The sequence below is a fragment of the Dermacentor variabilis genome, chromosome 6, assembly GCF_050947875.1.
Source record: "Dermacentor variabilis isolate Ectoservices chromosome 6, ASM5094787v1, whole genome shotgun sequence".
Taxonomy (NCBI): Eukaryota; Metazoa; Arthropoda; class Arachnida; order Ixodida; family Ixodidae; genus Dermacentor; species Dermacentor variabilis.
The window spans coordinates 193642100-193667288 of NC_134573.1; the positions used below are offsets into that span (position 1 = coordinate 193642100).

Consider the following 25189-nt stretch of genomic DNA (forward strand, 5'->3'; position numbering starts at 1 on the left):
GCCGTAGAGTTACTATACTGCAAACTGCCTTGTGTGCTTTGCTGGAGCTGTTGTGCACCTGCAATGTTTTTTAATGCGAAGCATCTTTCCCCAAGTCACGGCACTTTTCTGTATTTAGCTGTCTACGTGCAACAAGCAGAGTCTCGATGCATTTTGTCCCCACTCGGAGCCTAGAGCACATTTAGGTGACCAAGCGAAGGGAACTTAGCTGAACATAGCTTAGACTGAGCAGGCAACTACGGCTATCTGTTGTAAAGAGCGGGAAGTAGCTGAGGCTCAGCGAAAAGTGCGCATAAAGTTCTATTGCAAAGTTCAGCACGTTTCGCTCTAGTGGCATCACATTCAGGTATCTTTTGCCGCTGCATCTACAGCATGGCAGAGGCATGACATTCTCTTTTGTGACAAACACAGCATGTTGTCCCTGCTGATAGCGTTTCTTATGCTGGGTCAGAAAGAGTTTCATTCGTCATGGCCAGTCTAAAGCACTTGTGATAGCTTTTTCATTTTTTTCACCAGCAGCACAAATAAAGGCGGCCTTGACTACTACATAATACCAACATAAGATCGAATTATGTAAATTTTGCTGTAAAAAAGAAACATATATATATATATATATATATATATATATATATATATTCTACAGAAAAGCCGCCACAGTGAGCCCGCACTGAGGATGAAGAAGACGACGTGGGCCCGCTTGATATAGCGTCGCCATTTTGGCCTTCCGTTAGCTTCCCTTCCCTGTAAATAATTTGTATATAGTATTGGGCTCCAGCTACACATAACATTAATTTGGTGGAAGTGGATGTTCCCCATACCCGTCATGGAGCTTCGCAGCGGTCGCAACGGCGTCAGTACAACTTCAGCTCCTGCTGGCGGCACTTCATCTACGCAACCGTCTCCGCCTGCAGCACCGACCTACGTCGCCGTTTCTCCCTTCGAGATCCTGGTGTTTTCAATGGAGTCAGCAGTCCTGATGTTGATGACTGGCTCCGCTTATACGAACGTGTCAGCACCAGTCACAGGTGGGATCCGACTATTATGCTTGCGAACATTCTTTTCTACCTCGACGGAGCTCCACTTGCATGGTTCCAGACTCACGAAGAGGAGATCTCGAGCTGGGATCTCTTCAAAGAGAAGCTCCACAACCTTTTTGGCTATCCGTTTGGTCCTAAGTCAATGCCAAGAAAGCCCTTGCCACACGTGCACAGACGTTGACCGAGTCCTACGTGTCGTACATTCTCGAGGTCTTGGCCCTTTGTGCCAAGGCTGACCCGACCATGTCTGAGGATGATAAGGTTAATCACGTCCTCAAAGGCATTGCTGACGACGCCTTCAATTTACTGGCGTCTACGAACGTCACCAGCATCGATGCGATCCTCAAGGAGTGCCGCCGTCTCGAGCATGCTGAAAGCCGCCGGGTATCCCAGCACATCACGCGACTTCCAAACACAGCTGCTACGTCATCCTGTGACAACCTCTTCCACCAGCCGTCGCGATGTGACAACTTGACCCGCATCATTCGTCGTGAGGTCGAAGTGGCACAACCGGCGGCCCCTTCATTCCCGTCACCTGATCATTCTCCGGTGACAATCTCCTTGATCGAGGCCGTCGTCCGTCAAGAGTTGTCCAACGTCGGCCTGCAATCCATTCGTTCCATATGCTCGGAACCTCTTTCTCCACGCACGTCCCCGCCGCGCTCTTCTTACTCCTCTTACGGACAGCGCAACCCCTCCGAATGGCGAACAGTGAACGACAGGCCGATCTGTTTTAATTGCCAACGCATTGGACATGTCGCTCGCCACTGCCGCAGCCGCTGGACTTCTCCAATGCGTTATTCTCCTGATTACCACCCTCGCCCCTCTAGCGCGTCCTTTTCCTTCGCCCCTTCTATGCCCGCTGCATCATCTGACCCTGCGACACCTCTGACACAACCCCGCTACTCCTGCTCGCCTTCTGCCTCCCCTCGTCAATCTCGTTCGCCCCCGTCACGCCGTGCTCCTTCTCCGACCTACTCGCCGCACCCCCGACAGGAAAACTAGACAGTGCAGCTTCTGGAGGTGAAGCTGCAATGACGACATTGGCACGAAATCCTCGATTCACATTATCCACGAACATGAATCTTTTGGACGTTCTCATCGACAATGTTCCTGTGTGCGCGTTGATTGACACTGGGGCGCATGTGTCCATTATGAGTGCTGCTCTTCGCTGTCGGCTCAAGAAAGTTCTGACGCCCGCCCCGAACCAATTTGTACAAGTCGCCGACGGAGGGACTGTCGCTACTGCTGGCATGTGCTCTGCCCGACTCGCCATTGCTGAGAGACAAACCGTCGTTCTCTTCACCATCATCGAGCATTGCCCTCACGACCCCATTCTCGGTCTGGATTTCCTTGCCAATCATTCGGCCCTCATTGACTGTTCGACCAGCTCACTTCGCCTTGACTTGCCTCTTCTTGCCGACCCTGTGGACCCGCCTCCAAGCCGTTTGAGCTGCATGGATTTTATTCGCCTACCGCCTCAATCTGTGACACACGTCGACTTTTTGTCCTCACCAGCTGTACCTGATAGTAATTACGTGGTCGCACCAATTCCGGCAGTTGTACTTACACATGGTGTTACCGTGCCGCACACTGTGCTGACAATTACTGGCAACCGCACCTGCCTTCCCCTTGTCAATTTCGCGCTAACCGCGCAAGTTCTGCCTCAGGGGATTTCATTGGCTATAATTAGCGCTTTGCAGGATGATGAGATCGAGCCATTGACAGTGGAAGATCGTCACAGCTCAGCCCATACCGTGACGTCATCGCACGGTACTGACGTCGACATTGAGAAGATGGTTTCCTCTGACCTTACACCTGTTCAAGCTGAAGCTCTTTGCTGCGTTCTTGACGGCTATCGCGACTTTTTTTTTTAGTTTGACAACTGACCTTTAATTAAGACGGCAAGCTGGGCGAGTTGGTGATTGAACATGTTCCTATGGGTGGGCAGCGCAACCCGGACGAAGGACAGGAGGAAGTACACAACACGAGCGCAGACTAACAACTGGTTTATTATTTCAAGCAACGGACTATTATATACAAAAAATGTAAACATGTGTAAAATGACGTTTACAAGGGTGTTAGCCTATCTTGCCATTCAAAAAATCAGCTTCTTTATCCTGTAGAGTGATAGAAGGTTGGCTGACGCATGCGCCTGAGTTCACATGCATGAAGTAGGCCTCTACAATCTCACGGTTAGTTTGATGCATATTTTTATACAGTATTTCTGTTTGTTCAAACATGGGTTCGCATGAGCAAACTCTACAATGCGCGGCCAGATTCGAACCTGTTTCATTCCTGATCGCACCTTGGTGCTCCCTAAGGCGGATGTTAAGGCAGCGTCCCGTCTGCCCAAAGTACATTTTGCCGCACGAAAGTGGGATGACGTAGACCACTCCCGCCAAGCATGCCACAAGCTGCCCTGAGTGTTTGACGCGGCATGTAGCTTTGGACGCCTGTTTAGGTCTATTGACAAGATTGCAAATCTTGTATAAGGAGTTCTTTGCTGAAAAGATTACTTGAACACTATATTTCATGGCTGTCTTTTTTAACCCATGCCCCCTCTGATGTACATAAGGGATGACTGCGTACTTTTTAACTTTTTCGATCTGTCTTTGGGGTGCATCCCCTTTCTTTATTTTCTTCACTAGCCCTTCGCATATTGACACAATAATGGATTTAGGAAAACCGGCCTTCTCTAGACGATTGAGTTGTTGCGAAAAGCTCCGATTGGCGAGGTGGTGGCATGACTTTCTAAGTGCGGAACCCAAACACGTCATAGCAATTCCTCTTTTCACAAGTTTTGAGTGTGCCGAGGCGTAGTTTAGAATTGGTTTGCTAGTCCTGGGGTTATAATGCCAACAAATATGTTGTGCTGTTAATCTTAACTGCAAATCCAAAAATTGAATTTCATTATTACTGGGTAGTTCATGAGTAAATCTGAGACCCATTCCTTCTTTATCAAAAGCGGCGAGAATACCTCCAATAATTTTGGAACTGTTTTGGGAGCGGATAACTACCAGGTAGTCGTCAACGAACCTGAAGCACTTGATCAAAGTTCCTGCCAAGACGCTCTCGAGTGCCCGGTCAACAGTGCCGAGAAAGATCTCGCTAAGAATATGTGCGACCTGAGAGCCGATGCAGACCCCCCGCTTCTGAATCATTATTTGATCATCCCAGATAACGAACGGGGAATTTAAATAGAAAACCAAGAGTTCGAGAAAAGACTCAACCGGGACACCACTATCATTTCTAAACTTTAACTCGTCGTTTTCCATAATGCAATCTTTGATTGTCTTGATCAGCTGATTTCTAGGAAGGGAATAGTATAAATCTGTGACGTCGATGCTGAACGCTGTGCATGCTGGATACACCTCTTCTGGTAAAAACCTAATGACATCTTCCGAGTTTTTTACTTTGAATGGGTCTTCTACCTGGAGCCCTGTTAGGTTCTTCTGAAGATAACCAGAAACTACGTGTTGCCATGTGTTTCTTTCAGACACAATGGTTCATACAGGTTGGTCGGGTTTATGCGTTTTTATCGTAAAGAACACCTCAAGGTTCAACCCCTTTCTTTTGTTCACTGCACCAGATAGACGCTCAAGGTTCAATTCTAGCAACAATTTCTTTGCTTGATCTTTGACTTTCTTAGGTTGAACGTGCACCTTCTTGAAGTTCTTTGTTAAAGCGGCTGAGGCTTTCTCAGAAAACTGCCCCTCCGTTAGGAGGACGAAGTACCCTTCTTTATCAGCGGTCAGTACTTTCACTTCGTTTTCCCTTAAAAATTGCACGAGGGGATGAATTTTCCGCGCTCTGCCATTCTGGTTTCCTTGATGTCTGACTAACACATCAACGCACTCAGAAATGCACCTGAATTTTTCATCTTCTTCTACGTGTTTAGACACTGTTCTAATGGTGGCTATCTTATTGACAGAGTCTAGGCACGGCTCTAGGCAGAACTTTGGGCCTAATTCAAGAATGTTCATGTGCTTATCTGGAACGGCGATATCGGTTAGGTTCAGCACTTTGGTCGTGGGCTTCGGTTTCTTCTCCCTGGGGGGTAGGTTGCGCCGGACGTTGTTCCAGAGGAATTCCAGCGAAGACTGGCTTGACCTAGACCACTCGTAGTATCGACGGCACTCTCGTTGTCTTCCTTTCATAAAACCGCACACGGGCTTGAGACAGTCTCTCAGCAACCTGTCCTGGCTCATCCATTCGGACCGCAAGATGTTGCAAATCCTTCTGGTGTGATTACAAAGACGGCGCCGGATAAAACAACACACGAAGAAGGGGGACACGAGACAGCACGTAGGCGCCGTCTTTGTAATCATGCTTAACCAACTAGCCCGCCAACACGTGCTCAGTTACTTCTGGTGTGGCCAACCGAGGGGCGGAAAATTCCGCATACAGCCATAACTTCTTCTGGACACATACCATGGCGAAGATGCCAAGATGCCAGCCTTGCACGGCACTCACACACAGCTATTGTTGCGGCCAAGTAGGCCGGGTCATGAAGGACTTGGTTAAAGATAGGAAAAGTAGCCCTTGAAGAAGAAATAAACTGAATTAAGATGGCAAACTGGGCGAGTTGGTGGTTGAACATGTTCCTATGGGTGGGCAGCGCAACCCGGACGAAGGACAGAAGGAAGTACACAACATGAGCGCAGACTAACAACTGGTTTATTATTTCAAGCAACGGACTATAATATACAAAAAATGTAAACACGTGTAAAATGACGTATACAAGGGTGTTAGCCTATCTTGCCATTCAAAAAATCAGCTTCTTTATCCTGTAGAGTGATAGAACCGATATCGCCGTTCCAGATAAGCACATGAACATTCTTGAATTAGGCCCAAAGTTCTGCCTAGAGCCGTGCCTAGACTCTGTCAATAAGATAGCCACCGTTAGATCAGTGTCTAAACATGTAGAAGAAGATGAAAAATTCAGGTGCATTTCTGAGTGCGTCGATGTGTTAGTCAGACATCAAGGAAACCAGAATGGCAGAGCGCGGAAAATTCATCCCCTCGTGCAATTTTTAAGGGAAAACGAAATGAAAGTACTGACCGCTGATAAAGAAGGGTACTTCGTCCTCCTAACGGAGGGGCAGTTTTCTGAGAAAGCCTCAGCCGCTTTAACAAAGAACTTCAAGAAGGTGCACGTTCAACCTAAGAAAGTCAAAGATCAAGCAAAGAAATTGTTGCTAGAATTGAACCTTGAGCGTCTATCTGGTGCAGTGAACAAAAGAAAGGGGTTGAACCTTGAGGTGTTCTTTACGATAAAAACGCATAAACCCGACCAACCTGTATGAACCATTGTGTCTGAAAGAAACACATGGCAACACGTAGTTTCTGGTTATCTTCAGAAGAACCTAACAGGGCTCCAGGTAGAAGACCCATTCAAAGTAAAAAACTCGGAAGATGTCATTAGGTTTTTACCAGAAGAGGTGTATCCAGCATGCACAGCGTTCAGCATCGACGTCACAGATTTATACTATTCCCTTCCTAGAAATCAGCTGATCAAGACAATCAAAGATTGCATTATGGAAAACGACGAGTTAAAGTTTAGAAATGATAGTGGTGTCCCGGTTGAGTCTTTTCTCGAACTCTTGGTTTTCTATTTAAATTCCACGTTCGTTATCTGGGATGATCAAATAATGATTCAGAAGCGGGGGGTCTGCATCAGCTCTCAGGTCGCACCCATTCTTAGCGAGATCTTTCTCGGCACTGTTGACCGGGCACTCGAGAGCGTGTTGGCAGGAACTTTGATCAAGTGCTTCAGGTTCGTTGACGACTACCTGGTAGTTATCCGCTCCCAAAACAGTTCCAAAATTATTGGAGGTATTCTCGCCGCTTTTGATAAAGAAGGAATGGGTCTCAGATTTACTCATGAACTACCCAGTAATAATGAAATTCAATTTTTGGATTTGCAGTTAAGATTAACAGCGCAACATATTTGTTGGCATTATAACCCCAGGACTAGCAAACCAATTCTAAACTACGCCTCGGCACACTCAAAACTTGTGAAAAGAGGAATTGCTATGACGTGTTTGGGTTCCGCACTTAGAAAGTCATGCCACCACCTCGCCAATCGGAGCTTTTCGCAACAACACAATCGTCTAGAGAAGGCCGGTTTTCCTAAATCCATTATTGTGTCAATATGCGAAGGGCTAGTGAAGAAAATAAAGAAAGGGGATGCACCCCAAAGACAGATCGAAAAAGTTAAAAAGTACGCAGTCATCCCTTATGTACATCAGAGGGGGCATGGGTTAAAAAAGACAGCCATGAAATATAGTGTTCAAGTAATCTTTTCAGCAAAGAACTCCTTATACAAGATTTGCAATCTTGTCAATAGACCTAAACAGGCGTCCAAAGCTACATGCCGCGTCAAACACTCAGGGCAGCTTGTGGCATGGTTGGTGGGAGTGGTCTACGTCATCCCACTTTCGTGCGGCAAAATGTACTTTGGGCAGACAGGACGCTGCCTTAACATCTGCCTTAGGGAGCACCAAGGTGCGATCAGGAATGAAACAGGTTCGAATCTGGCCGCGCATTGTAGAGTTTGCTCATGCAAACCCATGTTTGAACAAACAGAAATACTGTATAAAAATATGCATCAAACTAACCGCGAGATTGTAGAGGCCTACTTCATGCATGTGAACTCAGGCGCATGCGTCAGCCAACTTTCTATCACTCTACAGGATAAAGAAGCTGATTTTTTGAATGGCAAGATAGGCTAACACCCTTGTAAACGTCATTTTACACATGTTTACATTTATTGTATATAATAGTCCGTTGCTTGAAATAATAAACCAGTTGTTAGTCTGCGCTCGTGTTGTGTACTTCCTCCTGTCCTTCGTCCGGGTTGCGCTGCCCACCCATAGGAACATGAACTGACCCTTGGTCAAACGTCCGTCGTGACCCATCGCATAAACACTGGCAATGCGAACCCTATTCACCGACGTCCATATTGTGTTTCTGCGTCCGAACGAGCTGTTATCCAACAGGAAGTCAAAAAGATGCTTGCAAAGGACATTATCGAGCCTTGCTGTAGTCCCTGGGCTTCTCCCGTCGTACTTGTCAAAAAGAAGGATGGAACGTGGCGTTTTTGTGTAGATTATTGCCACCTGAACAAAATCACAAAAAAGGACGTGTACCCTTTGCCACGTATTGATGACGCTCTAGACTGCTTGTACGGTGCCACCTATTTTTCTTCTATCGACTTATGGTCCGGCTACTGGCAGATATCCATCAACGACATGGACCGAGAGAAGACTGCATTTATTACCCCTGACGGCCTTTATCAGTTCAAGGTGATGCCTTTCGGTCTCTGTAACGCGCCCGCCACCTTTGAACGAATGATGGACTCTTTGCTTCAGGGGTTCAAGTGGTCCACCTGTTTGTGCTATCTGGACGACGTCATCGTTTATTCGCCCACATTTGACACGCATCTAGACCATCTTTCAGCGATTCTTGACGTGTTTCGCCGCGCAGGTCTGCAGTTGAACTCGTCAAAATGTCACTTCGCTCGCTGCCAAATCACCGTCCTTGGACACCTCGTGGACGCCAGAGGCGTGCCACCTGATCTGGACAAAATTCGCGCCGTTACGAACTTTCCTGTTCCGAAGTCTACCAAGGACGTTCGTAGTTTCATAGGGCTGTGCTCATATATCCGACGCTTTGTGAAGGATTTTGCAACTATTGCACGTCCCCTTACCGACCTCTTGAAGAAAGACGTCCCATTTTCTTGGGGACCTGACCATGCCGCATCTTTTTCGCAGCTCACTACTCTCCTTACCACGCCTCCAATTCTGGCCCACTTTGACCTGTCTGCCTCAACGAAAGTTCGAACTGATGCCAGTGGTCACGGCATAGGAGCAGTGCTAGCACAACGCCAGCGTGGACATGACCGCGTTATAGCCTATGCCAGCCGACTTCTATCACCCGCCGAGCGCAATTATTCAATCACAGAGCCCGAGTGCCTCGCTCTTGTGAGGGCTGTTTTCGAAGTTTCGTCCATACTTGTACGGACGCCCCTTCTGTGTCATCACTGATCACCACGCGCTCTGCTGGCTATCCTCACTCAAGGACCCCACGGGACGACTCGCTCGCTGGGCATTACGCCTGCAAGAATATACCTTCTCCGTGGTATATAAGACGGGACGCTTGCACCAGGATGCCGATTGTTTGTCCCGCTACCCCGTCGGTGAACCGGCTGATGCAGACGCCATCGCTTGCGTTTTCTCTGTCTCCCAGTTGCTTGAAATCGGCAACGAGCAACGCCGTGATCCTTCATTAGGAGCCCTCATCGACCATCTGGAGTCAACGCCTGGCGACGCCTCTCTCCGGATGTTTCTCCTTAAGGAGGGGACATTATACCGCCGCAATCTCGATCCACACGGCCTTGACCTTCTGCTCGTAATTCCATCACACCTGCGTTCGACTGTCCTCCAACAACTTCACGATGCTCCCTTGGCTGGACACTTGGGCATCTCGCGCACATACGACCGTGTACGCCATCGATTCTTTTGGCCGGGTCTCGCCCGCTCCGTGCGGCGCTACGTTGCCGCATGTGAGCCCTGTCAGTGCCGGAAGAAGCCCTCCACACCTCCAGCTGGATGTCTCCAGCCGATTGACATCTCACCGGAACCCTTTTTCCGTGTTGGTCTAGACCTTCTTGGACTGTTTCCTCTCTCGGGCTCCGGAAATAAATGGGTCGCCGTCGCTACTGATGATGCGATGCGGTACGCAATCACCAGAGCCCGTCCGACAAGTTGTGCTACTGACGTTGCTGACTTTCTGCTCTATGACATCATTTTAATGCATGGTGCTCCGCGCCAATTACTCACTGACCGTGGCCGCAGCTTTCTGTCGGCAGTTGTCGAGGACATCCTCCGCTCCTGCTCGACAAAGCACAAGTTCAGCACGTCCTGCCACCCACATACTAACGGCCTCACGGAGCACCTCAACCGGACCGTCACCGACATGCTTTCAAAGTACGTTGCGACCGACCACCACGACTGGGATCTTCACTTACGATATGTGACGTTCGCGTATAATTCATCGTGTCACAACACCGCCGGCTATTCACCATTCTATCTCCTATATGGCTGAGAACCCGCGTTGCCCTTGGACACTTTGTTGCCCTCAGCCACACATTCAACCACTGAATATGCCCGCGACGCGATCGCACACGCCGACTACGCGCGCCAGCTCGCCCGCACCCGTCTCGAGGCCTCACAGGAGCATCAGAGACGCCTCTGTGATTGCCACCATCGCAACGTGCACTTTACTCCGGGTTCTCTGGTGCTTCTCTGGTCACCCATTCGATGTGTGGGCCTTTCAGAAAAGATGCTGTCGCGCTACAGTGGCCCATACCGTGTAGTGCGACAAGTGACCGATGTCACGTATGAAGTCATCCCCGCCGACCTGTCCGCGTCATCGTCGGCTGCAAGTGACATCGTTCACGTGGCGAGACTAAAGCGATACCAGACACCTTTCACCGTGGATGTGTAGATTAAGCACCGGGACGGTGCTTCTACCGCCTGGGGTGATGCTATGGAACAGCCGCCACAGTGAGACTGCACTGAGGATGAAGAAGACGACGTGCGCCCGCTTGATATAGCGTCGCCATTTTGGCCTTCCGTTAGCTTTTCTTCCCTGGCATAACTCAGGCATAATGTATAACAACTGCCGAAAGTTCGGACACCTTGCAACCTCTCATCTGATTTTTCAGACACTCCTTGAGCCAACTCTATCGAAAGCACCATGCAACAACTCTGACCGGTGCATGGTTTGACTTGCTGAACGCCATTTTTGTTTTGAACGGAGCTTCCTTTCTGCCCCGCGAAGTGGCGCTACTGGAAATCCCCGCTCATCATCATCGTTTCTGCCTGGTTCGTGGCTACAGCAGTTCTGGTCTCAGCTTAGTAAGCCATGTCAAGACAATCCAGCAGCTGATTTGTTTGTTTCTTCATGCACGACGCTGCGAGTAGGCCACGTTTTTCGTTTGTGCGACTGGTATCGGCGTGACGGCGTGGTGATGTTTGCTTTGTGTGCTGGGTCGAGGTTGCGGTGATGCAATGTGGCATATGGAAACATAGAGTCAAGTGTCTAATGGCACCGACAGTGCCCGCGCAGACTGCGCTAGGGAATGCCAGCAAGCAGGTGCCGGGAGCCTAGGATTTGTCACCTTCCGATGTGCACCCTACTGACGCCGAAAGTGTTCTGCCAAGACCTGTGCAGTTGTTCCGGACAGCATCTCATTTGACAGTTTCATAGGTGCTCACGCTGCTGTACTGACATGCGCAGAACTTGATGATGACGAGATCATTCGTCAAGTTTCTGCTGCACCGCCGGACGATGACTCCGAGTCGGAAGATGACGCACCATGTGCTACACTGCCGTCGCATGCGGAGTGTGCACAAGCAGTGACTGTGCTTTCAGCCACCTATAGTGACCGTATGACCCTCTCCGAGATTCAGGCTTATCTGACTGTGCATAAACGGAACAGCGTGCAACGGCGCATTCACGATTTCTTCAAGCCTACTGCCAAGCCCGAATAAGTGCGTGGAAATAAAGGATTTCTTTTTTTTTTTCCTAATCGGTCGGCGACTGTATATATATATATATATATAACAGTTGATCCGAAACCTCACGTCTTAATCTCATGAGTTTCTTCCTTTTCTTTCTGTTCTGGGGCACCTGCTAAGCTAAAAACAAAATTACAGCAAGAAATTTTCTGTGTTATCATGTTCTGTGACACATGTGAAAAAGACAAGGCTACGCAGCCTAATACGCTTCTTATGCAGGCTATAATAAAGCCGTATGCTGATCCTGAATCCTCTGCATTACACGTGTGATAAAACTTGAGAAAGCCAGTACAGACATTTATTTACAAACAATATTGCTGGTGAATTAAGTGAGGGAGGTAGTTTAGTACGCGTAGATAATGAAGCCACATTTTATGGAGATAGAAGGCCAAAGGTAACGATCTTGACTTATCCAAGTGATGTGATACAGGCATGTATGCACATTGTTCATGAGAAAAATAATGAAATAAAATAAAGCATACCAATACATTCATAACTTATATGACACGATCCCTTCACATGTTCAAACCAACTGAAGGTTGTGAATTTATGAGATTTGTTGCTGTGAACGCGCATGACTCACTGCATCATTTGTGCATATCTCTTTTCATGTATTTGACAGCATCACCCTTGTGTGTGGAACTGGTTCTTTCGTACATGTATATGTGTGCATTAAAATTTGCTGCCGGAATTGAATGACCATTGAGTTTTTGTAGAAGCAACAGTCTTTTTTACTTTGTCAAATGTATGTACAGCCAAACCTGGCCCAAATCGGCATTGAGAAACACTATATATTCTCATAGACCATATGAAAGCTTAATATCGAGACAAAGAACAAGGGCTGTTGCGTAATATCCCTACAACCAAAGGAAATTTAGTGACAGTTCAATAGAAAGCGAAGCATGCAACGGCACTGAAGGAGACGCTCTGGCACGTGCTCCAACTTTGGACTTCATTCAGGCACTGGTGGCGGGTGGTTCCACAGTATGCCCTCGCACCCAATGCTTAGGGAAAACTTTGGCTGTTATTAGGTAGCCTGAGCGTGCAATATTGTTTCGATTGTTAAAAATGGAGGCCTCACTTTGACAAAACTTTCTTTTTAATTAAGAGTACAGGTTTGACTATCATAATTCAAAAACAAATATGGATGTTGGTAATTGTTGGGAGTTTCTCAGTATCGTCACCTTGTTTGTGGTGCTTATGTTTCATCTTGACAAGTCTGATGTGTGTTGTTTTTTCTTTCCCTCCATTCCTGTGTAAGAAGGGTCACCCCTGAAGGGTCACCCAGGGGCGTAAGTATGGCTGCTGCCAAAAGGGAACCTGTCTCTACAAAAAATTGAGAATGTGCCTTTGGGTGTGTGAGTAACCTAAAGCAGGGCTCCCACGTGCATCTGCAACACATTGACTGGAGCAGTGCACTTCATCACTTCAGTGCTTAGCCATGCAGCCATAGCAGCCTAAGTCATGTTTTAAGGGGTGGATATGTTAACAAGTCGTAAAGGTCACATCGCACAGTTTGGGCATCGCAAATAGACAAACATGGGGCGTAGATCACGCAGTGGTCATGTCTGCAAAGCTTTACACCACTGCACATTGCCGAAACTGCTGAAAATTCTCAGGGGAACCCCTCTTCCCGCCAGCACAGATGACGTCAGATCTGTTGCTTGGTGGCACCCATATGGCCTGCGGCACACAAAGAGCCAGCATAAATGCAAAAGCCCATGTTTCCCAAAAAATGCAGAGTGCACAGGACTGCTGCTGGAAGTGTGTTGCACAGCAATAAGAGAACGGAGAAAAGAGGCACCCATTGTGATGTAACCACAGAGTGCGCCCCTTGGCATTGGTATTAGAGGCGCCAAGAATGTTTCTTGTGGGTGCTGTTTGAGGTGGTTGAAGAGCAAGCAAATCAAAGTCTTCACTGCAGGAGAGTGCCACTGTCTGAGAAAATGAGTTCGGAACCAAAGAAGTTGCTGAAGCGTTTCTCTCTCTCTCTCTCTCTCTCTCTCTCTCTCTGGGGCCTTGTAAGAATCTCTTAAACAAGACGAGCTTTTAATACATCGGGCTCAAATTTTGTCAAGGCTTTCAGAATAGCTAATTTAGTTTTTAATTTCACTTTACAATTTTTTCATGCTCGCACTAATATTGCATATTTCAATGCCTTACTAACATGTGGGTCCTTGTGACAGGTGAGGGCAGAGGACCAGTGCTGGAAGTGATTGTGTCCAGAGCCAACTACATCAGTTCCTACACGAGCCGCAAGGTTCGCATAATTGGACTGTCGACTGCTTTGGCAAATGCACGAGATCTTGCTGACTGGCTTGGCATTGGAGAAGTAAGTGCCACTGTCAAGTCTTCAAATCATTTTGTGCTGAGGTATCCACCTACGGAGCAATCCTCGCTCCATATGCAAAAGGCTTTTCACAGCATGTTACCTCAATGTGTGTGCCACATTTGGAGTAGCAACAGCCCCCTTTTACAGTACATGTTCCACCACTTCACTGATATGTCAGGATGAAGCAGTACTCAGCTCATAAAATCAAACTCAGAAGGGTGATAAATGAAATTTTCAATTATTGCAGTAAGGCAACCTCACACTGTACATGTGCGAACAACTGTGGGAGCAGCAAATGGTTTCACCACTCAAACCCTTAGCCATCATCTAAATGGTGAGCCATATGCAGCCACAGTGTAACTCTCATTATAGAGCCTTAAACTTGGTCATGTATCCTAGTGAATATTTAACCACTGAGCTTGCTCAAAGTACCGAAACTGAAATAAAACACCCTTAGAATCACGTGACATGAGTGTGTCGTATGTAGTAGCTCTAGCCTTCTGCAAAATAGCTTAATTACAGGCACACTGATGTAAAATGGTGATTGTTAAGTCTGTGCAGTCGACTTACATTAATTTGACTTTGATGGCCTAATGGAATTGATTAAGTTATCCAGTGAGTGCAATTCAAAGAGGCGGAAAAAAAGTTCAGGCACAGCGCTGCTTCATTTGACAGTGTTTACTTAATTCTAACATGCCCCATACATTGTCCCTAGAGTACCGGTGAGAGTCCCACAACATGCACCCTTTTTTTTTTTTGTAACAAGAAAAATGTAGCATGCCACTGATTCTGGCTATCAGAAAAAGGTGAAACATGCAAAGTATAACTTCACAGAATGGAAATTTGTTTTTGCTTAACTTCCATTGTAGTCACTCTTGGGTAGCTCTTTGTCACTGTCTGTGGACAACAACACGTGTCTTCCATTACATTCGGCATTTCTTCAGTCACTCGACCGCAAATGGGTGGCTCTTGAGGCCTAGACTGACCACTTGCCTTCATTGTGCAACACAAGAGCCCGGGACGCTGAACGCTCTTGATGAGGATTCACTGCTGCTGGTTCAGTATGTAAAACAACTTGTTTTGAATGCGCTTTAATAGTGAAAAGAAAGTGAACCCTACTGCACGTCCTCATTTACAGCCTGCGCACGAACTTGTTTTTTCGAAATCTTGTAATGGCGATGACACTAGTCCTAATGGCGGGCCCTTACGAATACCGTAAAAACAATTTTGGTTTTATTCTAATGCATGGACAACATTTAAACCCATTTCTCTTGAAAAACAAGATGTCGCAGTTTCATGTGAAAGGCGAAGCATCGATTGCTATAGCAAATTATTAGGCAACTATATAAATAACGATAATAGTTTTTTCGGTCATATAAACTTGTAAACATTCGCTTACTAACTAAATCAACAACATGGTATCACGCACACATGCAAACATAAACGCATCTCACTCTGTGACTACCATGGACACTCGCTGTCAAAATGCTGGCATGACAAGGAACAGCAGCAGCAGCAAGTGAATTGCCCTTCGTGCTGCCTTTCGCTTCAACATAAACCAAGTGGTGAGAACACGGTGCACGTGAAGCCCTCTTCACACCTAAAATTTCTACCCATTGCAGGTTACTATGCTCAACCACGCTATACCAGGGTGTCCACCAACCGGGAAAACTGGGAATTCTCAGGGACTTCAGGTAGTCTGGAAAAACTCTGGGAAAACTCAAGGAATTTGTGCTTCTATCAGGGAAAGTTAGCTGTAATTTTATTGAAAGGGAACCCAAAGTCACGGTAATGCTGTAATGAGTAACAGAGAGGAATCGTGACGAATTGTCTTTGACGCCGCGTCCTCGGCTGGAGGAATTGCCAGAGTACAGTCAACGAGCGACTTTCCGGACGCCAGATAATTCAGGCGGCTTCGCGGCACCACTACGTACCTCGTAGGGTCACTGTATAAGAACGTCTGAACTTTCGGACGCAAGAACCCTTTGCTGTCGAATTTCCCAGACATTTTTCCGTGACTGCAGGTCCGAAACGGCATTAATAAAAGCCACAACCGCCTCTATTTTGATAACCTTGCTGCCTCGAACCGGCAGACTTGCACGCAGATCCGCTGGCAGCCGTAGCCACCACCGTAGCAATGCTAGGCCTAGCTGCTTCGAGGTTCTGTATGAATCTTCTTGCCGTTCTGTACTGCCTTTTTCACTGAAACAGTTCGCCGCTGTCAGCAATTGCACCAACACCACCTTTGTGGTCATCGCGATTGGCTTTGAACTTCGGAAAGCACGGCGCGTTGCGTAATGCTGAGTCCCGAAAGTCAGCTTCACTTCATTACAGTAATGTTACGCTGTGAAGCATAACAAGTGTAGGAAGGGGCAACTTTCTCGGGACACAGTATGTATTCCTTAATTATACACGCGTGCACCCGCCATCTTCTGTCACAGTGCGAGCACCGATATGCCTAATAAGTGTACTGGCAGGCCCTCAGAGCTTTTTCGGGTGTGCCTGTGGCGATTTGAGCCCTTAACCCTTTGAGGGTCAATGACGTAAATATATGGCGCCGCGAACAAGTCCAAAAATGGTCAGTGCCGTATATTTATGGCGTCCTCTGTACATTTAAAAAGCGAGCCAATTTCCTAACTTTTTTCTTTTCTATCATGTGCTGCCACTATGTGGGAATACAGGGAATTTTGTTCGCTCGCCTCCCTCTCTCGGTTTTCGTTGCATGCTTTTTTTTTGTTTTTGTTTTTTTAAGAGCTAGTTTGCTCCCATGCGTCGATATACTACCGCTCACGCATTGGCTTGCGTGCGGGCGGGCAGTGGTTTGGATTGCATTCCACGGGTGGTTTCGGCTTCTTTCGCTTGCAGAACTGATTGCTCTCTCGTTACTAATCGCCCAAAGAGCTACCGCTTGTTACTCGCTCGTTTAGTGCTCACAAGAGTGCGCATAGGAAAGATGCCGCCGTGCATGCATTTCCGTTGCATTTGGGGGGGGGGGGCACTCGTAACAACTAATTGCCTCTGGTTGACGATAACATGAATATTAGCGGAAGTTTGTCACACGTTTTGCTTTTTTGACTGGCACACAACCGCATGTAGTTTTTTTGAGTGCGCGCATCTACGCAGTTCGATTACGCTATGGACGTAAATATTAGTGTAAGAGCAGGAACAGGTGAGAGTTGCAAAATATTCTCGTGTGCGCATTTTTAAAGCCTTGAACTATGTGTATAACAATGCATCAAATTTTTCATTCTTATAAATTTATTTCCTTTTTTATTGTGGTTATTCATGAATGGAGAGTACATATTGACACGTGTACTTGTTTGTCTTTATCGGGTGGCACGTTTCACTGCCTAACAAATGTTATCGCACAGCGTATAATGCACCTGCATGTATCGGAAGTTTCTGGAATGTTATTGATGATTCCATCCGCTGTCTGTGACCGAACCTTGTGTAATCTGATTGCATGTGTGTGCGACGCGAATAATGTAGAACTTTGTGGAAGGCACGCGGGTCCCAGCGTATACTTTGGAACATTCGACGACTGATGATATAAAAGCCGACGCGCTTGACTCGCTGATCAGATTTTCGATGATTGCCGGGTGTATTCGCCGCTATCGTTCTTTGACTGTAGCCTGCTTTTGAGGGCACAAGTTCGCCCAATAAAACGCTAGTTTCGTTAATCAAATTTTTGCTGCCTTCTTGACCGTCACTACTACGGGACACATACCAATGTAAAATATTTTTTTCTCACTTTACAGTCACGCTAGAAAAATTACTGTTATATTTTTTCGAAATAAGTCCCTAAGAAGAGTTGGAATCTGCAATAAAAAAAATCGACCCTCAGAGGCTTAAGGGCTGTAAAAGACATGCATTCATTTTTTGGGTCGTTTTTGTGGCCCCTATGAAGTCCGAAAAATCGGACGCTGACTGCACACTGTCCAAGAGGATGCTTCAAATAGTCCGTGTGGTGAACGCGCAGCCAATGGAGAACAAGAAGACAAAGGACTTACGCATTGAGAAATGAACGGGAAAGGGAACATACCGCCGCTTTTTTGAAGGAGCTTGCACTTTAAAAGCAAAGTGTTGGGTGACATCAACATGCAAATGTCCCTCATGCAACAAAAAAAACTCTTTAGAACAGTGAAACACAACACTGAGGCATTGCAATGGGTTTGCAAGGGCTTTTACTATTTCTTTCGAAGATATTTTATTTGCTGTGCATTTTACTAGCCCCTCTCTTCTGTTTTCTTTTTGAATAAAATAAACACTACCCCTTACTATTCAAATTGGATTAAGTTTTTATTTTCTAACGTGCTTACTAGAGAGTGACACCTTTGGGCGACCTGATGTAGGGACACCATCTTGACATAAAACAAAGTTCTGTGTCACTCAGGGAATATTGCGAAGACACTCAGGGAAAACCTGGAGAACTCGGGAAATTTGGGAATGTCAACTTGGTAGGCACCCTGTGTACGGACGGAGCTGCGGCAAGAGTAGAATGGCCCCCATTTCCTCTGCCCCCCTTCTTCCTTGCGCATGATGGATAATTGCACGCTTCTTCCCGCCTTCGTTCTTTGAGCACGCAATATCAAGCCGCCATCCTTTTTGGCTAACCCTCACAGTCTTTCACTCACACCTACAGCATATGCCGCACAGCCACGATCTTATCACACTTGGACTTTATGCAGAACATCACAGTGATGGTGGTAGAAATCTGCCTGAAAGTTCATATAATTGCTGTTGCAATAAAAAAAGAATGCACAATAGAATCTGGTAAAGACGTAACAAGTTATCTTGAGCTGTCATTTCCACTTGAACCTTTGGCGAGGGCAGGCCAGACATCACGAACACCTACCACCGCCAAGGCTGACGGCATTGTAATTGGGTGCATGCATGCTAATGAGCCAATATTTTATGATCATGATGAGGACCACTTTCATGACCAAAATATGAGTATTGGCCTGTAGAACTGTATGAGTGCCTGCCAGGGCCTTCATTCTGGATTAAAATAATCAAAACTCAAATTAACCAGTGTCCAGTTAATGGATGTCTACTCTAATAGAATGTACTGCTAGGCCATTTGGAACATCATGCTTGTAAGGAAACAGTTTGTATAAGTGAAATGAGATGCAAGAAGAGCAACAAAGTGCCTCAACGTAGCTGAACATTCAGCTACAGTGGTTTTTCATCTTTCCTTTAGTAGAGAGCTTTATATTATGGCACCCAAGTGTTGGGGGCCCCTGGGGCTTGGATATGTCTGCATTTGCATACCTAAGCAGGAAAGTGTTAAAAGGTCTGCATCCCTAAACGGCAAGGCGCGCATGCTTGCAGTCCTGCCAGCGTATAGTCACACGGTAGCATTTGCACTTCATAAAGTATACAGCCAATAATGAAAAGCCAAATAAAAGAAATACTGCTTCATAAAAGATACGTAACCTACTTGCCAAAGGTCTGTGTCTAGACGAAGCACACAGTATATGCACATGTGGATTGCAATCGTAACCAGGCCTGAGCAATCTAAAAAGCCCTCCGGTATGAAATGTTCGCCGCCAAGCCATTGTGACCCATTTCTGTTGTAATCAGCAGTTGGGCCTCACTGTATCCCTCACAGTTTGCCCTCACTGTATCCTCACTTTTCAGAGGAGAAGTGTACTGTAAAATGACGGTGCCACCATGTTTGACATATAACCTCTATTGTAGCTTCTTTGGAGGCTTGTCTTGGCTATCATATAAGCTCGCTTTTCTGAAGTTTCCGTTCAATGCAAGAGTTTCAAGACATTTAAAACCACATGCAGCATGAAGGATGAGGACTAAAAGAGATGACACACACTGTGCTGACTTCCAAGACAATTTATTGCCATAGCTAAGTCACACACACAGGAGGGGGCATGTGCAGAAAATGAAGAGAGAACAGAAGTGCCTTAACAGCAAGTAATTTGTACTCATCCTTAGTGCTATTTCTGGTTTTAATTATGAATAACCAACTAGCCCCAGCTTCCATCCACCCATGTTAACAAGATGTGTTTGAGGCGGCAATGTTTGTTCCATGCTGGCTATCCCGAAGACCCAAGCGCAAGTTGGGGTCGGCACTTATGCAGTTTTGCCACCTTTACTTTCATGTGCTTTTGGTAAATGTTTGTTGCCTGGCACGGTGACAAGTGAGGGCAGAGGTAGATGTATTGCTGAAGGACAGTTGTGTGCAGGCCAACTACGTTGATTTCTACGCGAACTGCAGCGTCTGTATGTGGCTTGCGAGTTACCTTGGCAAATGCACTAGCAGCGCTATGTTCATTGACTAATATGTTGTCCTTAGGAGAAACTGCAACAAAACTTGCAGGCAGCAAAAGCACCTGTTGCTTCTCATACGTGGGGCGGCAGAGGGCATAGGAAGGTCTCCTGGCAGGCTTACACAGTGTGGTTGTTTCTTGCCAAGTTGAAACACCTGACTGCTTTCAGGTTGGCCTGTACAATTTCAAGCCTGCTGTGCGGCCAGTGCCCCTTGAAGTCCATGTGTCAGGCTTCCCTGGGAAGCACTACTGTCCTCGCATGGCCCTCATGAACAAGCCTACATACAGGGGTGAGCTGAATTACACACTTTGTTAGCTAAAGGGCAGTGAATAGTCATTTAAGGCCAAGAATGGGTTGTGTATTGTCCCACGGAATCGTCTCTTTCCTCACAAGACCTTTCTGGGTTTTTTTTTTTTCCACTCCTCAATGGCACAACTCCTCGAATGGAGCTCTTGGCGTCTCATGCAATGCAAGAAAAGAAAAAGAAAAAAGAAACCAGGGGCGAGGCGGCGAGCGTGGGGAGTGACTGATGTTTCTAGTCCTATAATTGCACATCGGCACCAGCAACTTCCTTACAGGAAAATGTGGGGATCAAATCATGAAAACAGCTTTAAAAAGAATGGTTTTGGGAAACCATTCACTTTGGCATCTGCAGTGCCCAATCTACATAGTATCAAAACAATTTGACTGAAAATGCATTCTGAGCACCGGAAAGAAATATCTTTCTCAGTGCGGACGGCGACAAAGGAGCTGAAAATTTTGTAATAACACTGGAGATTACAGGGCCGTCTCTTGTCTTTCCCGTCGCCGAGTGCCTCCATCTTGGTATCATTTGAAAGCTTAAAGGTTTGCATTTCGGTTCTCGCCCTCCTTGCCTACAATGACTGCATAGGAAAATCACAAGCACACACAAAAAAATCTCAGGCTGGTCACATGAAGTTCGTGATGCACATGGCGCTCCTATTGGCTCAGCGCGCCAATAGTACTCCAGCGCTTTAAAAGGCGTCGCCTGATCTGCTGTTGCTACGAAAACTGCTACCCCGACGCTGCCGGCGGCGAGCAGTCCTGTCAATAGGCCTCCTTTAAAAACTTCATTGAGCCACTGTTTCTTTGTCTATCACACCATGAACTGTAAGGTGCCTAGCAAAAAGAAGGAAAGAGTTCCGAAACCAGAATGCAAAGTGCAAGCCTCCCCTGCTTTCTATGGTGAGAAAGACATGATACCTATTCCAAAGTTCACATGAGTCGGTGTTAAGGTTGTGCCATTGGCAATAAAGCGACAGCGAAGCAAACCATTGGCCTTTGTTGTCGAGTCAACACACAGATGTCGGTTTACATGGGATACCACAGACTATGTGCTGATGCTTGTTCCTGCGCCTCTCCGCACATACTTGAGTTCGTGTTCATGTATTCTACATCCTATTTCAACCCTAGTGTCTCTGATGTCAACATCAGTGGTGACAGCACACTTATCGCTCATAGGAAGGTGCATGATGTGAAACAGTGTCTGCACCATAGTTCACATCAAGCCAACGTTGGTCCCGAAACCCCAAGTGTGGCATTAGGTATGTGGCGCAGGCGAAGTTCTAAAAATTTTTTGCACACAAAAATCAATGCTTTGATGTAACCAATTGCCAGAGATGATCAAGAAACTTTGGGAAACTAACACCACGCTATTTAGGCTGCCTCGCAACATCTTTTGAGTCTGCAAAAATGGCGCAATTTCCTACGTGCCCTATGTTGTCATTAAACCTGGTGCCCTGGCACTCTGTAAGGCTGCATAAAAGCATCTGCGATGAATGAGAAAGACTTCTAAACTTCCGAAACTCTGCAAAATTGAAAAGCAGAGTCCTAAGCGTTCCCTGCTGTTAAGGATATCAAGTATTATAGTCTTGACAAAATTTTGTACTGGTAAACTGCTTCCAAAAGTTTTGAGGCCCATTTTCGTAAAAGTGTTTTTTTGTATCTGCCACCTAACTTGTAGGAGGCATACTACAACCATCGCGGGACCAGTTTTAATACCATTTGTTTTGTTATAATCCATAAACTGTGCTGCAGTGAAGACAATCACGGAATTTTTTGTTTTTACCTACATTCTTTTGTTAAATAATAAAATAATGTGCGTCTAAACAAAAATTCTTGATTATTGTCTTGGCAATGTCTTGATCTGCAGCGCAGTGTATAGACCGTGCTGTTTTATTATTTAACGATTACTATTAAGTATTGGGCAGTGCAATATGGTCGCAAGCATAGAATGCTTAGCACAAAATTATTCAAGCACTATTGAAAAAATTTAACACTGTCTTGATGTAAACATGACATTAGTAAACATAGAAAGTGATTTCAGCTTTCTAGCATGTTTCATCACTGTGCCAGGCAAGTAATCAGCAGTATGTATGCCAAATTTCAGCACTCTTTGTTGAGAAACAGAAAGTTAGTTCCAGTCTCCTTAGTGCAGGCAGCAAGTTTTGCCACAGCATTGGGCTGCATCGGTCCCTGGAGGGCCATTATCACTGTGTGATATAAGTGCACTGCACTTGGTGAAGGCAGACAGAATGCACAGAGGTTGATGTGCGCTGTCTACTGGGACCACATCGCTCATTAGTGTTGCCAGCTCCCTCTGGAGCACTCCACTCGCTGCTCGGCGCGTTGCAGCTGTGCGATAAGGCATGTGCAAGTGTGCAGCACTGTGTTGTGAATCTGTTGCAGCCATCCAGCAGCACTCCCCGGACAAACCTGTGCTCATCTTTGTCTCCTCACGACGACAGACACGACTCACTGCTCTCGACCTGATCGCTTTCCTTGCTGCCGAGGACAACCCTCGACAGTGGCTCCACATGCCTGATCACAAGGTGTGTGGTTTAAACGTAATATTGTGCAAATGCCTTTTAGGTGTTTCGTTTATTATGCCTATTGAAGGCATTACATAAATTATACTTCAGCTGTGGCAATAGCTTTCTTACAAGAGGTACAAAAATTACAAAAACATGGCAAGTCATGGACACCGTCAACTAGTGTGATTACACATACTAAAGGGCAGCGCCGTGGCATTACAAGAAAAATAAATGTAGGCCTACTGAAAGTAGAGTGCATAATACTCGGTGCTGATCTTCAGTCATAATGTTGTATCTCATTATCCATGATGACTTGGTTGTGTTTTGTGAGATGTTTTGATTTTCAGGTTTGGTCGAGCATACGTCTATTATACAGTTAAACTTCGAAATAACGAACTTCAATATAATGAAATTCTCGATATAATGAAGTATTTAACTTTTCATAACTTCTTGCTCATATAACACCATATATTTAGCACCTCAATATAACGAAGTATGTTTGTATGCACTTTCAATATAATGAAATTTCACTGCTGCCGTAAAGAAATCCCGAGACAATAAATGAAAACTTCCGCGGACGCAGATGGTCAAATGATTGAATTACAAGTGGCTGTTTGCAAACGCACCTCTCGCGCGACAAGAGCGAATGCCGAAGTGGAGCCGCATGATATTTCGCATAAAGTCCAAGTGCGATAAGATCCTGTTGTGCACCGCTCACTTTAAGTGCGAGTGCAAGTGTGTGACGGTGAGACAAGAAAGATGGTGGCTTCAGGAGTGCTACCTTCGCTTGCGAGCAAAGGGAAAGAAGGGGAGGGGAGTGACCTCGCAGTAACATCGAGTGCGGGGTAAGTTGGCGCGCATCTCTATATCTGGCGCGTGTCCCGGCGGTTGCTGCGCATGGCTGTAAGCGTGACTGAGTGCATACGCAATGGCCCAGCCTGCTTTAGAGGTAATCTGCCGCATGTGCAAAGAGTGGGCGTTCCAAGACAGTGTGGCACCATGTAAGCTGCCTTACCACACGTTTAGTATTGGAGGTTGCGCAATCTCAAATTTTGGTGACCCATTTGAGCGAGAGGCAGACAGAGTGTTTTCTCTCCACTGCCGGCACTTTTCCTGATAGCGTCGTCCTAGTGCAGGTGGCATTTGTGGTTGCGGAGTGCACGGGAAAGCACGGCTGGCTTCGCTTAATTCGTACCACTGATGTGAAGAGCTAACCGTATCATTCGTCGCCGACTTCCAAATTCATCAAAATGAATTGCTTTCTCATTAATATTTGCTTTTTTCGATTGCCCAATAATTCAAAACATTGTGCGGCCCCTTTACATGTAAAAAAAGATCTATCAGCGACCCTACTTACTTCCATAAATGTCGAATTTCAATAGAACGAAATTTTGATATAACAAAACAAATTTCACATTTTAACAACTTCATTATATTGAGGTTTAACTGTATAAATATGAGTGCATTCCAGAGTGTCACATATATACAATAGAACCTCGTTGATACATTTAGGAAAAACACACAAGAAAAACCTACTAACTGGCAAAACATATGACCCACACAGTCACCAATAAATTTGGTGGACGCTACTGTAGTCAACATCTACATAATGCGAAGCATTGTGTGTATCATGCCGACATGCACTGAGCTGGTGGAGTGCAAGGGGCCTGAGATGCGCATTTTCGTTTTTGCGACTTCGGTTACCACATTTGCACGCCTCAGTTTCGTGCTAGGTCAGCAGCTTCTTCGAGCAGGCCATTTTGGCAGGAAATTTTGATGTAGCTACATGGTGAATCATTGTGGCAAGAGACGTCGATGCGCGTTGAGCTGGTGGAACCCGAGTGCATTGTGACGCACATTGTCGTTTTCCTATTGTGCAATGTTTTAAGATGGCTGTGGGAAACTGAAACGAAATTGAGCTGGTGGGTGACGCCAGAATGCAATGCCTACTATGCCACCAGAGTGAAACGGGACACTCATATTGCAGTGCTTGCAGCAGGGAGCAATGGCACATTTCGGTTATCGTCTGTCAAAAGTGTGCAGTACGCTTCCACTATCAATGCGCCCCACACACTGGGAAACAGGTGCTTATCGCAATAGGGTAAGCGG

At 46.2% G+C, this 25189-nt stretch overlaps 1 protein-coding gene across 6 annotated transcripts in view; it reads left to right on the forward strand.

Moving 5' to 3' along the window:
- Window positions 1-25189, forward strand: part of obe (activating signal cointegrator 1 complex subunit obelus) — a 465382-nt gene that overhangs the window by 276450 nt on the left and 163743 nt on the right. For all 6 annotated transcript variants that reach the window (XM_075697239.1, XM_075697242.1, XM_075697241.1 and 3 more), the window contains exons 24-26: window positions 13813-13958; window positions 20415-20535; window positions 22956-23098. In XM_075697239.1, coding sequence (XP_075553354.1) covers window positions 13813-13958; window positions 20415-20535; window positions 22956-23098 — 410 coding nt within the window. The remainder of the gene's footprint in view (window positions 1-13812; window positions 13959-20414; window positions 20536-22955; window positions 23099-25189) is intronic.